The 18005-nt window shown below is 39.1% G+C and overlaps 1 protein-coding gene across 1 annotated transcript; it reads left to right on the forward strand.

The window, feature by feature from the left end:
- Positions 1-164: 164 nt before the first annotated feature.
- Positions 165-14648, forward strand: mmp23bb (matrix metallopeptidase 23bb). Its single transcript, NM_001017890.1, is given in 8 exon segments — positions 165-427; positions 6157-6299; positions 8832-8971; positions 9048-9215; positions 12231-12395; positions 12601-12711; positions 13003-13129; positions 14107-14648. Coding segments are annotated over 8 exon segments (1134 nt in total). The 5' UTR covers positions 165-343; the 3' UTR covers positions 14303-14648.
- Positions 14649-18005: the final 3357 nt, after the last annotated feature.

Consider the following 18005-nt stretch of genomic DNA (forward strand, 5'->3'; position numbering starts at 1 on the left):
CCAGATATTCGCGTGACAGCGAGTTGATAAACAGAAGCGCGAGGAGATGAAGAGGAGGAGGAGGAGGACATCAGACTGGAGCAGGGCGGTGCTTTATTCTGCTCCTGCGGGATCCTTCCTGCACCCTGGAGAGAGACAAAGTTCACGGCAAGAAGCAGAAGTGCACTAGATAAAGTCTCCTGTATTAAACACTCTCCGCGCACACATCTGTCTCCGGCTCGGATGCGCGCGCGTCTGAATGCGCGTTCACTGTGGAAAAATGCTTCACCGCTCCAGAATATATGGATGAAACGCAAAGTCGCAAAGTGGAAGGTGGATCCGTGAGGAAAGTTGTGATTTCAAGATGTTCTGGGTTTGTTCGTGTGCTCTTGTGCTTATGGTGCTGGATAGTAATGCGGTGGCCGTGCCTGCGTGGACTGAACACACGGTAAGAGCTCCATAACTTCGGTTCATGAGGCTGAGGTAAAGTTGGTTTATATTCATTCGCACATTCGACCAGTGACAACTTGTTATAGGCTCCCTGTTTTTTTTCCATGGCATTTTAGATATTCGGTCTGAAATCACATGTAAATATGACTTGAAAACAACATTAGCACTATTTATTTGTCTGTGAGCAATTCTGTACTTTGATAATGCTTGGCTGCTGATATCCTCCTGAGACCCAAATAATATTTTTTCTGTGATTTCCTACATTTTTGGGATTTTAAAAAATTCTACAATTTGAAGTTTTTACATTTTGTTTTTAATTTTACAGCATGTACTGATCCACAGGACAATTTCAGTTCGAAACAACAGCAACACAACAAAAAACTGTACAGGATATGGCTGTAAAGGGATATTAATCCAATATTAATGTAACAAAAACTAAACAAAAGCCTTTCCTTTCCCTTTTGTATTGAAATTCCTGGAGCAGTTTAGTCTGAAAGAGAGCCAAATTCAAAAAAAATATATATAAATAAATGAAAGAAGTGATGTTAATCCAAAACAAATTAAACATAAAAGCGATTTAAAACTGATTGTCATTCTTTAATTGTCTGATTGTCAGACTCTAAATCAGTGTCTCCCTCAACTATCTAACAGAGATGGGGGACTCGAGTCACATGACTTGACTTAAGTCGCAAAATTTAGAACTTGAGACTTGCTTGACTCGAACTTGACTCATGACTTGAGACTTGACTTGGACTTGAGTTAAATGACTCAAAATCATTTTAGTTTTTGTTAAATTAATAACCGTTTGTTAAATATTATGCATTACATACAAAACCAAAAGTTATGCATGTAAATATAAATTTTAAAAAACTAATAATAATTTGATAAAAATCAGTGACTCGACTTGACTTGAGTCTGACAAAAATTGACTTGACTTGCTTGAGACTTGAAGGTTATGACTCGAGACTTGCTTGTGACTTGCACATGTGTGACTTATGCCGAGTTCAGCCTGCATGACTATCTGGGCTAGCGTTTTGTCGCTGCTTTGTTGACACTGCAAGATGGATCGGCGACAGGGGCTTTCACATTGCATGACTTTACAATAGGAAGAATCACCGGCAACTTCATCCAAACTACATCTCACAGCCAAAAACACGTCGTATATCTTTTGTTATTAACGACATAATGAGAAAGAAGCCTTTAATGGGGTAGAACATGTACATGTTTGCTCACCTGGGTTTGAAGGTATTAGCAATTTCTCCTCAACGTTACTAATAAACTAATTTCTTTCTGTATGAAACGTCAAACAGACACAGATGCTCCTCTCGATCCTCCACTAGTTTTTCCTCCATTTCTTGGGTCCAAAGAAACCGTAAATGAGTGCTTTTAACTTCTCCTCCAACCTCCCGCTGGCCTTCAGGTACACACGCACACACAAGTGAATGCCGCTCTCTCATTGGCTGTAGGAGATCGCCAATGTTATTTTCAGTCAAACTCATTTCACACGGCATGATTTGAATCGCTGACAGCTCCAGATATTCAGCACGCCAAATACCTCACGGGCTTCAGCGACTCATCGGCGATTCTCTCAGATCGCGTCTTTGACAGTTCATACTGTGAGATTGTCACTTACTGTACGTGCACGAGCACCAATTTACCTGTGATTTCAGGCTTTTGTCTCCGATTTCTTAAAACCTGTCCTCAAAATTGGGGCTAAAATCTGAACTAGGCATTACTCCCACCTCTAAAGAATCATCCCTGCTGCAGTTCTGCCTCTTACAGCATGCAGTCAATAATTACATTAAGATGGTCCTGGTGTCCACTATAGTGGACATTTAAAAACAGAGAATATTTTGAAACACAAACAAGTTAACAGCTTTGAAAGCTAAATGTATTGTTCCTGACACTTTAATAAACAAATATATATGTGTAATAATAATAGTAAAAAAACATTTATAAAGCTCAATTTTACATGCCTCTCTCCTATAAAATGTGCTTTTTTTATGTCGGCCATCTTGGATGCAGTGTAAGAAGTGGTTTCTAGCTTGCCAGCAACCAAATGACATATCACTAGAAAGCCCAGGATGTCCTCTGAACAGTACAACAGGACTTGACTGAGTAGCTCAAAAAGTACAAAGAAAATTCATGAAAACGCAACGTCCACTATAGAGGACACAAGTCAATGAGCGGGTCTCAGGCGGATATCATATGATTTCACTGTTCAGAACTTTGCAAAGATCATCTTCTTGAAATGATTTTATTAATGAGAGGGTCTGAATGTGTGAATTTAAAACAAACTTTGCCTCAATGTTTATGAGCTGTGTTTGATAACCAAAGTGAAACTTCAAGTTATTTATTTAACCCAATGGTTGCGGTTAACATATTTGGTGCTTTGTTGGGTAATTTTTAACCTTTATTAGGTTATTTAATAATAACTCAACCAGTTGGGTTAAATATGTGGTGCTTTGTTTGGTCATTATTAACCTTTATTAGATTATTTATTAATAACTCAACCAGCTGAGTGAGGTATTTGATGCTTTGTTGGGTAATTTTGAACCTTTATTAGATTATTTATTAATAACTCAACCAGCTGAGTGAGGTATTTGATGCTTTGTTGGGTAATTTTGAACCTTTATTAGATTATTTATTAATAACTCAACCAGCTGAGTGAAGTATTTGATGCTTTGTTGGGTAATTTTGAACCTTTATTAGATTATTTATTAATAACTCAACCAGCTGAGTGAAGTATTTGGTGCTTTGTGGGGTCATTTTTAACCTTTATTTGGTTATTTATTAATAACTCAACCAGCTGAGTTAAGTATTTGGGGCTTTGTTGGGTCATTTTTAACCTTTATTTGGTTATGTATTTAATAACTCAACAAGTTGGGTTAAAAAAAATGGATTTCAACAGTCAACTGATTCAACTGACACAGAACAGCTGTATTAATATGCGTACGTAATGTTGTTTTTGCGTTGTAAAGTTTATATTAGCTCTATCGCAATAACTTTGTTATTTTTTTTTTACAAATGACCTCTGTGTCATGGTTTTTATATCCATTACACCATCCAAGACTATCTTTTAGAAGCGTTTGGATGTGGCTAAAATGTAATGTACATTGTAGACATTGAGTGACGCCTGCTGCAGCTGCTGGACAGCCTCTACAGCACACAGGGCTCCATATTCTGCACAGGATTTTCTGCTTGCACAGTTTATACCTGTCTGAACTTTGTTCTTCATTGTTTATGATTCTTGATTTATTTTAACATAAGTGTCTGGAACTAAAATGTAATGGAAATAAAGCATTTTCAATCTTTTTAAAAACTATATGTTATTTATTTACACAGCCATAATTCTAAAACTAATAGTAGTACAAGTAATAGTAGCAATAGAAATACCAGAATGGGAAAAAACATTTAATCAAAATAACCCAATGCATTGGGTTAAAATAACCTATAGTTGGGAAGGTGCTAAAATAGTTGGTGCCATAATAGTTGGGAAGGTGCTATAATAACCAATAGTTGGGTTATATTTTGGGGTGTTTTTAACCCAACTATTTTTACACATTGTAGAGTTCTGACAATATGAGACATGCTTTCAGAAAATGTGTGTAAACAACTGGGAAAAACTGTAACAATACAGAACTATTATTATGATTTATAAATGCTGTAAGTATTGTTCATGCTTAGTTCATGTTAGCAAAATGCATTAACTAAACGAGAGCTCATTGTAAAGTCTGACAGAAAGTTAGTATTTTAATGTGTGCTATTGTCAGTTAAACAGCTTTAATGTTAACTGCTAACTTTAGATTTTAGTCATGTGTTAGTAAATGTTGATTTTGACTTGAGCTAAGATTAATGCATGCATTAGACATGTTTTTTCATTAGTAGTTTGTCTAACTAATGGAGCGATATTGTGAAAAGCTGTCCTAAAATCTTGACTTTACTCAGCCATTTGCCACACTGAGGCATTCATTGGTGATTCACATGCATTTTTTTGGGAAAGAGTTGTAAAATCTCTGCAAGGATCAAAAGAATGAGCATAGAGAGAGAGAGAGAGAGAGAGAGAAAGTGTTGAAGGTCATGGCGAAGGGAGGAGGGTCTTTGCTTCACATATGGGTGACAGAACTTCCAAAACACTGAGCCACTGACTGCAAATACTGCAGCTTTCATCAGTGAATCCTCCTTTAAAAGTTTTGCGTTTATAATTTATTGCATTTGAGCCCTGTAATAAATATCTGTAAGTCATATTTTCATATTTTAAGATGCTTTTTCTCTCAGTTTATGATTTTGAGTTGCATTATGGGATCTTGGTCAACAACGTTTAACCTTGAAAATTTGAAAATAGCACATTAGTTTTTGGTTTAAAGTGATGTATTAGGTGTTAGACTTCATGCAGCGCTGCGCAGATCGATCGAAGTCTTAAAGCGGTGCATGCTGGTTAGAAATGTTGTCCGGATTGATGCTGCGCGGACGCCACATAACTGTCACATGTGGCATTAAAGTATCGACAGTGCTTCGAGATCAGACGACTGATTCAGCCGGTGCAGCATCTGAAGGGCGACTGCTGGTGCTGTGATGACGACACCAATATGACATGAGTGGGCGAGTTCACCGCATGACAACAACCACGTGTGTTTCACGTTTATTATTAGACAAATTCCGATTCAAAAGTTTCAAAACAAGTGATGCAGTGGCACAGTAGGTAGTGCCGTCGCCTCACAGCAAGAAGGTCGCTGGTTCGAGCCTCGGCTCAGTTGGTGTTTCTGTGTGGAGTTTGCATGTTCTCCTTGCGTTTGCGTGGGTTTCCTCCGGGTGCTCCGGTTTCCCCCACAGTCCAAAGACATGCGGTACAGGTGAACTGGGTAGGCTAAATTGTCCGTAGTGTGTGTGGATGTTTCCCAAGGATGGCTTGCGGCTGGAAGGGCATCCGCTGCATAAAAACTTATGGTTAAAAACCTAATGGTTAAAAAATGAACTCATTTGTAGACACTGTGTTCTATTTTATTTGTACTGTAAATCTTTTGTTGTTATGAACAAATAAATAAATGTGATCGCTCATCATGACTGCTGCAACTTTGAGCTAATCTCGTCGATCACCGGCTGCAGCCATGGGTCAACGCACTTATTGTCCGTGTTTTTGTATATCACAGTACCAAAAACTTTTTGTTAAACTGTAGTTGAATTTCCTACATCAACAGTCGACAGTGCAGAGATCAACATCCCATAATGCAATTTACAACCGTAAATAAAAACTTGTGAATCACAAAATCACAAACCGTTCATTAACAGATGTTTTTTACAGTGAGGATAGTTCACCCAAAACTTAAAATAGTAAAACTTTTTAACTTTTCAAAGTGTGTTTCAGTCATTATTTTTATTATATTTATTATTTTGGATAAACAATCCCTTTAAGGGACCTCTGATGTTACTGATATCCACATTGTTTTAAATACATACTTTATTACATGATAATATCCTGGTTTATTTCCCAGAGATGGGTTGCGGCTGGACAGGCATCCGCTGCGTAAAAACGAGCTGGATAAGTTGGCGGTTCATTCCGCTGTGGCGACCCCGGATTAATACAGGGACTAAGCCGACAAGAAAATGAAGGAATAAATGAATATGCTGGTTTAAATGTTGATTTTTATTTATTTTTTTAATGTGATCTCATACTTGGACCCACTGTGCATTGAAGACACGTCAGCATCTTTCTTCTGTCTCTCTTAGGTTGGCAGTTTTCAGTTGCGTAAACCATGTGCGCAGAAACTGTCGTCTGTGGACTCAAAGACCCATGGAGGAGCAGTGAGATCCAAACGCTACGCCATCAACCCACTGGGATACAGATGGGAGCATTTCAACGTCAGCTACAAGTGAGAGACACTGACAAATGGAGTTTAAATGGGCAGTCCACCCCGAAATCAACATTCTGTCATCATTTACTTATCCTGCACTAGTTCCAATACTGTTTGAATGTTTACAGTTGAAACCAGGAGTATACATACAGTACACTGTAAACAAAGGCACATAACCATTTTAAAAAAGTCAGATTTTAATGTGACTAAGCATTTATCTCTTTTAGGTAAGTTAGCATGATCACATTTGTTTCTTCTCTGCTTAATAGCAGAATAAGGAGAGAGATATTTTTTTGAGAAGTTGTTATAACTTTTCTTGAAAGTCAAGTTTACATACAATAAGATTATTATGAAAAGCTTAGATGATGGAGTCAAGGTTTTGGAAGTTTCTGATTGGCTAATTGACAACATTTGAGTTAATTGGAGGCACAACTGTAGAATAGTATTTAAGGAAAAACACACTGCTTCCTTGTGTGACAACATGGGAAAATCAACAAGTCAGAATCAACAAAAAAGCCAGATTACCATTTGCTAATTTACACTGGGAAAATACTATTTTTGGAGACATGTCCTGTGGCCTGATGGACCTAAGATTGAGCTGTTTGGCCATGATGACCAGTGTTACATTTGGAGGACAAAGGGGAAAGCTTACAAGCCTTGGAACACCATCCCAACTGTGAAGTATGGGGGCGGCAGCATCCTGTTGTTTTGGGTTGTTTTGCTGCAGGAGGGACTGGTCCGCTTCACAACATAGATGGCATCATGAAGAAAGAACATTATGTAGAAATACTGAAGCAACATCTCAAGACATCAGCCAGGAGATTAAATCTTGGCCACTAATGGGTCTTCCAAACAGATCATGACCCTCAGCACACTGCCAAAGTAGTTAAAATGTGCTTAAAGGACAACAGAGTGAATGTTTTGGAGTGGCCATCACAAAGCCCTGATCTCAATCCTATAGAAAACTTGTGGGGAGAGTTGAAAAAGCTTGTGTGAGCAAGACAGCCAACAAATCTGACTCAGTTACACCAATTCTGTCAGGAGAAAAATATTATTTATTTATTTTTTAGCGTGATGCTAATGGTCTAATCCAATTCAATGATTGGATAAGGGCACAAATGCCTTGTTGATGCCAGAGGTCAGAGGAGAATGGTCAGACTGGTTTGAGTTGATAGAAATGCAATAGTATCTCAAATAACCGTTACAACCGAGGTCTGCAGAAGAGCATCTCTGAACACACAACACGTCCAACCTTGAGGCAGATAGGCTACAGCAGCAGAAGACCACACTGGTGCCACTCCTGACAGCTAAGAACAGGAAACTGAGGCTACAATTCACACAGGCTCACCAAAACTGGTCAATAGAAGATTGGAAAAACGTTGCCTCGTCTGATAAGTCTGGATTTCTGCTGCAACATTCGCATAGTAGGGTTACAATTTAGTGTCAACAGCATGAAAGCATATATTCATCCTGCATTGTGTCAATGGTTCAGGCTGGTGGTGTAATGGTGTGGGGGATATTTTCTTGGCACACTTTGGGCCCATTAGTATCAATTGAGCATCGTGTCAACACCACAGCCTACCTGAGTATTGTTGCTGACCATGTCCATCCCTTTATGACCACAGTGTCTCCATCTTCTGATGCCTTCTTCCAGCAGGATAACGCACCATGTCATAAAGCACGAATCATCTCAGACTAGTTTCTTGAACATGACAATAAGTTCACTGTACTCAAATAGTCTCCACAGTCACCAGTTCTCAATCCAATAGAGCACCTTTGGGATGTGGTGGAACGGGAGATTGGCATCATGGATGTGCAGCCGACAACTCTGTAGCAACTGCGTGATGCTATCATGTCAATATGGACCAAAATCTCAGAGGAATACAAGTTCCTAATATATACCTAGAATACCTAATATATATATATATATACACACACACACCAGCCACTTTATTAGGTACACCTTACTAATACCAGGTTGGGACCGCCAAATTATTCTTACTCCTGGGGTATATATATATATTATTATTATTTTATATAATTATTTGATACACTTTCAGACTAAAGGCTGGTTTCATGCTGCAGTGGGCATAAGTTTATCACAGCGTTTTTGGACATTAATGTACCATTCAGAGATAATTTGAACAAAAGCATTTTGACACCTAATGGTGCTCCACACAGTACAAACCCTGGTCAAAAATGGACTTAATTATTATTTGTATTTGAAAGTAATTGTGAAAATATAAATAATAAATAAAAATAAATAAAAATCAATGCTCTTTTTAATCTGAATACAACATGAAGGACAATATAAATGATAAATATGCTACTAGCCTGAGGAAAGCCACACGTATGAACAGAGAGATGCGTGAGACAAAAGCAGTAATCTGGCCTTCAGATGCCTGGAGATATTTCAGGAACAGCAGATTGATTTCAGGAGCGTTGAGCTTTGTGTAGATGTGCTGTTTGATTGATAGCAGACACAAAGACCCTCTGAAAGCAAGTCACTCATTTCTGGCTGGAAGTAATTTACTGTTCTTCCTCCTGAAGGATCACAAAGTTCCCCAACACGCTGAATAAAGACGATACCCGTAAAGCCATCAGCATCGCCTTCACCAAATGGAGCGACGTCTCTCCTCTGACTTTCACGGAAATCACCAACACCAGCAAAAGTGCCGACATCACCATAGGTAAGTCAATAAATGTGCCGGCGTGTGCAGTTTGGCAGGCTGACGGAGTGTTTTTAATCTGCGCTTTCTGAGACAGGTTTCTACACGTACAACCACACAGATTGCTGGCGCTCTCCACTGCACCCGTGTTTTGATGGACTGAACGGTGAGCTGGCACACGCTTTCCTCCCTCCACGTGGAGAAATACACTTTGACAACCATGAGTTCTGGATTCTGGGCAAATCCCGCTTCAGCTGGAAACAAGGTGTGCAATACATACACAGTTTGCTATTAAATTGTATGCATGTGCTGGTTAGAATATACATACACAGTTGAAAAGCAAATTATTTGGCCTCTTGTGAAATTATCTTTGGAAGTGCTGTGCAACGGAGGGCTGTTTTATTGATGCATTTTAAAGGGCCATGACACCCCCCACTTTCGGTTAAAGTCTACTTCAGAATTTTTTCAAAAGATGCATGATTAATGGGCGTGGAGCTCCGCGAGCATAGAGCAGGAGTGGGCGTGGCCAGCAGGGGAGAAGGGGAGCGAAAAACTGTTGTAGTCGGTTAGCTCACAAATTGAGACAAACCGTGAGGAGACGCATGAGTTTATAGTTTACAAAGTTAAAATGCAAAGAAACAAACAGTAATTTAATGCCCTGCTACATTTGTTATTCGTAATTTCATATACACATAACCACAATTTATATCATTATAAAGATAATCGTGTTCATGTACACACTATAAATGAGGATTCTCCCTCGATCCCCGGGTCTAAATTTTAGATCTGAATGCAGACTCAGTGCAGCAGGTCTCCTGACCTGTCTATTTTAACCATTAGTCCTGCTGGTAATCTGGAGGATTTAGGCAAACAGCAGCACAGTGATGTGTCTGAATGTGAACGAACTGCTGATAAAAGACAGCGTCCGCCATTCTCCAATTCTCGTGCTGCTCTCCCGACAAAAATGCTAGCATCACACACACAGCTTTGCTGTATGATTTGCCCTGACAGGATCGCGGGGAAAAAACATGCAACAAACCCAGTGGATCATGGAAACAAACACATACGAGCCTTCATGAACGGCTACTGCGTGCCGTGGGTCTGGGTCTCACAGCTTGCTTGAAACTGGCAGGTCTGCCTTCGGAAAGCACATGCTCTCATGAATAATTCAGCAGCCGGCTCTTCTCATAGGATAAGAAAACTCCGCTTTGAATAATAATGAGAAACCGACGCGTCATCATTGCACTTGCAGTACTGCGCTACGTCGCCGATTTTGATCCCGCCCCAAAAATCATTTTAAACCCGGAAGCTGAAATGAGCTGACAAAAGCTCAAAATTATCCAGTTTTCCCCACAATTAAAGCTGACAGGTGCTAACATTGTCTTAACTGATGCTCAACACACACACATCTGTGTTTTTAATATTAAAAAAAAAAGTTCTCCAGGGTGTCCTGAACCTTTAAAGGTGACCTGTTATGCCCCTTTTTACAAGTTGTAAAATTAGTCTGTGATGTCCCTAGAGCAGTTTAGACCCGAGGGCCACATCAAGTTTTGCAAACCAAGTAAAGGGCCACATGTGAAATCCTTCAAAAAATAACATTTATTTACAGTGGCAGTATGCGTGGAATATGTTATATCAGACAGAAACGTGTCACATTACACACATTTTTTACAGTTTTTTCCAATTGTTTACACACATTTTCTAAGAACAGGCCTCATATTGTCAGAACTCAACATACAAATCACAAAACACACACACACACATTGGGCAAAAATCTTCAATTCTTCTGCAAAATGAAACTACGTTCAAAACAATGGGATTTCTTCTCAAAATGGTATTTTGTTTTCAAATGACACACACAAACCGTCACATGAGTAGACATTCATAAGATCAGTTAAACACTGATGTGCTAAGTGTAAAACACTCTGACCACTTCTTCTCCATTCATCATAATGACTTTCTGTAAGCCTTTTTTTGTTCAGTGTTACACGTACTACAGACAGTAGGCCTACAGAAGTGCATTGTAAAATATTTCAGAGTATTGTTTTTATACAAAACACACAAATACCAAATATATTTTACTGTATTTTCCCCAAAGAAGGTAATGATTCGCACTCAATTGCTTCGTACTGTTCGTGGCTGATAACTGTCTGTTATCACCTGTAAAATGTAAGCAAAAGTAAAAATAAAAACAGTACGAAGCAATTGAGTGCGAATCATTACCTTCTTTTGAACAATAGCAACAATAAGATTAACGCACCAAACCAAAGAAGTAACTAAAAAAAAAACGCAAGCGCGCAGGACAAACTTCAGTAACTCTGCACACTGTATTTTCCCCACAAATACAGTGTACACAGTGTTCATCACAACCAACACACAGTTGCAGATATTGTGGTCTACATATGCCATCAACAGAAGTATTTACTAAATACAGTTACAGTAAAAATAGAAAAACAGCTATACTGCATCCTCTTTTCTGTTTTGGTCTGGCCAAGCTGTGGGGAATATGTTACCTTGCATGGCGAATCCAGCCACGATAAGCATCAACTGCTAGAGCTTGGAGAAGGGGTATACGTGTGTGTGGATTTCGGGCATACACTTTACATCTCCAGGCAAAAGAAAAAAATCCTCAATAGGTTTGAGGAATGGAGAAAATGGAGGGAGATACACAACTAAAAAACACGGGTGGGCAGAGAACCAGTTATGAACCAGATGAGCTCTGATTTCTAAATTGCAATTCTGTGTGACAGGTGTTTACTCATGTGATGAGTTAGTATGCAAAGTATAGGGCAACTGACTTTACAATTGAGAATGACAGTGTGTTCCTTGTAAAAACAAAAGATTTTCTGCATGAAAATTGTGCAAAATGCAGAGAATTGTGTGAGCTCAATCCAATAGAGCACTTTTGGGATGTTGTGGAATTGTCATCATGGATGTGCAGCGAACAACTCTGCAGCAACTGTGTGATGCTATCATGTCACTATGGAGCAAAATCTCCAAAGAATATTTCCAGTAGCTTGTTGAATCTATGCCATGAAGGATTAAAGCGCATCTGAAGGTAACCCGGTACTAGTAAGGTGTACCTAATAAAGTGGCCGGTGATTGTATAATTGTTGATCATCATTTCTGAACATCATTTAAAATTGGCTCAATTCCTCACAGTTACTTTGCATTCATTGTAGCGTATGTTAAACATATAGTAGTATAAATTGCCATGCATTACAGGTCAGTCCTTCATTGATTCTCTCTCTGATCTTGATGGTGTTTTTTTTCTGCACAGGCGTGTGGTTGAATGACCTGGTTCAAGTGGCTGCTCATGAAATCGGTCACGCTTTAGGCCTCTGGCATTCACAGGACCCCAATGCATTAATGCACCCTAATGCAACATACACGGGTCAGAGGAACATCGCTCAAGATGATATCTGGGGCATCCAGCGTCTTTACGGTAAGCAAAACACTTCTTTTGTGTCCAACAGAAGAAATAAACTCATAAAAACCACATGAGGAAGAACTAATGAGGAGGTAATTTTCCATTTTTGGTGAACTATCCCTTTAATTATAACAGTAACAAAGCATTTACACTGTTTTCCCCCTCCTGCATTGTTAAAGCGTATGCTAGTTTCCATCTTGTGCTTGCAAATTTGCTTCAGGATGCATGGACAAGAAGCGTGTGTGTGATCCTTGGGCCCGTTTGGGTTTCTGTGAGAGGAGACGGAGCTTCATGAAGAAAAACTGCCCGCAGCGCTGCGACCTGTGCTACGGTGAGAGACGATCAACATCCTCCTCCTCCATCTTCACTCACACTCTCACACTCACACACTCACACACACACTCTCACACACACACACACACACACACACACACACACACACACACACACACACACACACACACACACACACACACACACACACACACACACACACACACACACACACACACACACACACACACACACACACACACACACACACACACACACAAAAGTTTCTCACTCTATGCATAATAAAATCAGACTCACACACTCTTTAAAGTGCTGCTTTGCTCTTCAGAGCCTCTGGATGCAGTTTCCACACCGACCCCTCCTCCGGAAAATGTCAAGATCAAAATTGTGCCTCGTGGAAAAGTTGTGGGCTTCCGCTGTGGGACAAAAAGCACCAGAGTGCCTCCAAAAGTCAGGTAGAGCGCTCTATAATCACATCCACAGCTCTCAGAATTTAAAAATTGCAATGAATTTTATTTGCTAAACAAAGTGCATCTGTCAGAACACAGATGGTGTTTGGTAGAGTTTTCATCAATTTCAATAATGCTATATATTGAAATTGATAAAAAATCATCTACTAAATAGTGATTTTGACAGATGCACTTTGTTTAGCAAATAAATGTCAATTAGTTACAGTTTTAAAAAGAATTCCCTATCAGGCGAGTGTTCATGTTTTTATGTTGTGGTACGTGAAATGTAATTTACAGATTTTTATTGAATAAACATAATAATAACTTTAATATTTTACTTTAATATTTAATATATATATTCTATTTTTTTTATAATTGTTAGAATATTAGTATAAAAACTAAAAAAAAAAAAAAAAACTTCAAGAATTGTGTTGATTCAGCTCATTATAAATTTGTAGTTTTAACAAGTAGTGAAAATATTTGTTTTCAGAGCAGATCTCACTGAATTACAATGAAAGCTGTCTGCATTTTATATTTATATTATTATCATCAGTAACTTTACTCTCAGCATTCATTGTTCGCCTCTAAATAAAAGCGAGGTGCTTATTTCTTTGAGCTCTCTTTTCAAATGTATAATATCATATTAGCCATAAAATTCTGGTAAAATATGATACTCAGAAAAAAGAAAAGAAAAAAAAGAGTATATTCCTATAATATTTCTTCTTCTGGAGAAAGTCTTATTTGTTTTATTTTGGCTAGGACAGGGGTCCAAATTCGGTCCTGATGACACACATTCATTCCCCTCAAAATAGGCCTAGCAACAGCCATGTACATCTCTATAAACGGATTTCGAATTGCCCTGTGGTCATTGTGTAAATGAATGCATTCATCTGTTTTTGTGACCGTTTCAGAATGCATCAGGCTTGGATTGAGTCAGTAATCAGTTTAGTGTTTCTCACTCACTTTATTCCTTCTTTTGGCAGCTGGTACAAAGACGGTGAGCAGTTGCTGACGTCCATTCCTGGCTATATAGTAATTAAAGATCGGGACCTGCGGCTTGTGGCCAATGAGTTCAACGAAGGCACGTACACCTGCCGCATCCATCGACGCGGCACCATCGTCTCTGCAAACTCATGGGCCATTCGGCTGAAGCCGGAGCAGTCGTCCAACAACAGCTGATGGCGGATGTGTTCATCACTCGTGCTCTACCTCCAGACTGCAGAGCCGCTCACAGTCACACGTGTCTGTCTGATGCTCAGAGCCGTAATGGACGACACGCACAGGCAGACCAGAGGCCAGAATGTCAGAGGCAATACTGTGGAAGAAGCATCAGCTAGATTTACTTCTGCAGCCATGACAAAGGTGCTTGTTTATTAACATACATGCCACTTTTGAGGCATTTGTAGTTTTAGAGATGCTTAAAATATGACGGAGAGTTTGATGGAAAATCAAAACTGACGTCTTTCATTTGTTTGCAAGAGTAGCGTTTTGTACACTGTGGTGAAATAAAAAATCAGTAGTGCATGCACAGTCCTTCATTTTGTTTTGGTAGGGGTTTTAAAGGGTTAGTTCACCCCAAATGAAGATGATCTCAAGATTTGCTCCCCCTCAAGTCGTTCATTCATTTTTCTTTGGCTTAGTTCCTTATTTATCAGGGGTCACCACAGCGGAATGAACCGCCAACTGTTCCAGCATATGTTTTATGCAGTGGATGCCCTTCCAGCTGCAACCCAGTACTGGGAAACACCCATACACACCCACTCATTCACTACTGCCATTTTAACTTACCCAATTCACCTATAGCACAGGTGTCAAACTCAGTTCCTAAAGGGCCGCAGCTCTGCACAGTTTAGTTCCCACCCTAATTAAACACACCTGATCAAACTAATTGAGTCCTTCAGGCTTGTTTGAAACCTACAGGTAAGTGTGTTGGAGCAGGGTTGGAACTAAACTGTGCAGGGCTTTGGCCCTCCAGGAAATGAGTTTGACACCCCTGACCTATAGCATGTGTATGGACTGTGGGGGAAACCGGAGCACCCGGAGGAAACCCACGCCAACATGGGGAAAAACATGCAAACTCCACACAGAAATGCCAACTGAGCCAGCCGGGACTCAAATGAGTGACTTTCTTGCTGTAGGGTCACAGTGATAACCACTGAGCCCCCGTGCTGCCTCCACATACCATATAGTAGGAAAATATACAATTTCAGACAGACTTGCAGTCCTTTCCAGTTGATGACACTAACACACCTCAAAAGAAGAGCACGAGCAATGGCAGTTGCCAGATGCTACACAAAACAGTTTATAAACTTTTGGTTTCCTAATAAGAATCAAGTCATTGTAGAGCAGGAAAAGGCCATTCATTTAAATAACTCTGTCAGGATTTGACATAAAGGTGAATGTCTTATACACCAAGGCTGCCTTGAGGGTGAGTAACTCATCATATAGTTGACATTTTTGGGTGAACCAACCCTTTAAGATCTGTTCACACCAACGACAATAAAGTATAGAGTTTTAATAATTGTTCTAATTCTGCGAGAATAGTTATTATTACAACACAAGTTAGTTTTTTGTCAATTTGAGTGCAGCTTTACAGTATTAATATTAAGGTTGACATATTTTTGCATATTGTTCCAACACAATAAATCAAGCAACACCTATCCATTAATTTTCCTTTGGCTTAGTCCCTTTATTCATCAGGGGTCGCCACAGTGGAATAAACCACCAACTTATCCAGCAAATGATTTACGCAGCGGATGCCCTTCCAGCTCCAACCCAGTACTGGGAAACAACCATACACACACACTCATTCACTACTGGCAATTTAGCTAACCCAATTCTCCTATAGCTCATGTGTTTGCACTGGGGGAAACCGGAGCACCCGAAGGAAACCTACGCCAACACGGGGAGAACAAGCAAACTCCACACAGAACTGCCAGCTGATCCAGCCGGGACTCGAACCAGCAACCTTCTCGCAGTAAGGCCACAGTGCTATCCAACGAGCCACCCCAACACCTATCCATTTATAATTTATTTTTTAAACAATCATGTTTTAAATCAGAATCTGTGCAACTTTTTTTTCTATCCTATTATATCTGATTGTGTAATTTTCAGTGTTTTTAAAACGATTCTTGTTCATAACTCATGAAAACTGCTCGCTTTTAAAAGATTATCATTATCTTCTGCTAGTGAGCATGCTATTATAGTTACTGTTATTGGTGTGAACAGCCCTTTATCTTTTTATTTTTGTTTATTGCCCTGGTTAAAATGAACTGAGAGATCCTCCAACTGAGAAGCACTTAGTGGCAGGAGAGCTTATGAACCATCACAGACTCATTAATACCTTTCCCAAGACATGAAATACTTTACAAGGAATGCATCATGCATGAATGTGTCCCAATACTGGAATTCGCTTCCAATCAGTACTGAAATCTTAAAAACGTCCATTTCCCGCTAATATTTGAGCGCTCTTAAATATCGCTGATTCGCCATTGTGTTCGCATGCTCAACAGAAATGACTGTGATTAGCCGTGAAGGTCATCATTTCACCAAACTCACCGCTGTTTACTGAGTATAACCACAGATACAGGGTTACAGGAGCGTTTTAAAGCCGCAAAGATCAGTCGATTTATTAGCAGATCGCTCGCATGTCAGCTTATAAACAGACCAGCTGATCTTCACAGCTTTAAAACCCTCCAGTGTCCCTGTATCTGTCGTTACACTCAGTAAACAGAGGTGAGTTTGATGACCTTCACGGCCGAATCACAGTCATTTCAGTTGAGCATGTAAACACAATGACCAGTCATCCCTGTTAAAGAACAGCGCTCAAATGTTAGTGGGCACTCGATGAAGATCCAACCTTTCTTTCCAGGGGTCTGTTCTTCGTAGGGGGATTACTCAGTTAGCTGGATTTTGGATATTGACGATTTGACATGATCCAGGATCGTTTAGTTCTTCAAAACTCATCTAAGAGTTGTTGTCATAGAAACAGTTCTGGTAGCTCAAACCTGATCGGGAGCAGGCTTACAGGATTCGATCGGGTCATTTCAAGCAAAGATAATACTGAAAGTATGTGCCAAATGCTCATGTTATATACACTTGTAATAATAATAATAATAGTAAATATAATTTGTTTAACTATATATATATATATAAAGTAAAAAATATATATTAATAAAACTTATGCAATCTGCACTCCAAAATAAAGTACAAAGACTGCCACCTAGTGGTTTAAAGAGAACATTTATTGATATAAACTTTTTAGTTAAAAAAGCATACATGCACAATATTTAACTTTTTTTTTTTTTTTTAATGATAATTATGCAGTCATACACGTGTTTCGACCGCTATATCGATTTAAATCAACAATTGATGCTTTGCAAAAGTTACAGACACCTTTACCAGTATAAAATACTTTTTTTATGCAAAATTTATTCATAGTTATTCCTAACGGCGATTAAAAAAACTTGAGTAGGCCTAGGCTACTATAATAAAGAAAATCTTCTCTAAATGTAGAACTAAATACATTGATATGCATTAAAATACATGATGAATACTCGACACAAAGTGTGAAGCCTGCAGCTTATGTGGAAAGTAATTTGCGCATCATATTTAACAAACCGTTTACTGCTAATTTGATGTCATTTTGCTCACATGGATGATTGAATATTAATCAGATGATGTCATTAATGTCATTGATGTCAACCAATCGTTGCATTGCTGATCATGATTTCTGGAATCGATAGATCTGTCCTTAACGACACACGCAGTGATCTCAGATCAGTTCATCCAGACATTTTAATCTGATTCGCGAACTTTTTTGAAGAACCAAATTAGCCAGAGATCAGTTATCAAGATTAAAAGATCCAGGATCTGCCAAATC

Source organism: Danio rerio, chromosome 18 (assembly GCF_049306965.1).
Source record: "Danio rerio strain Tuebingen ecotype United States chromosome 18, GRCz12tu, whole genome shotgun sequence".
Taxonomy (NCBI): Eukaryota; Metazoa; Chordata; class Actinopteri; order Cypriniformes; family Danionidae; genus Danio; species Danio rerio.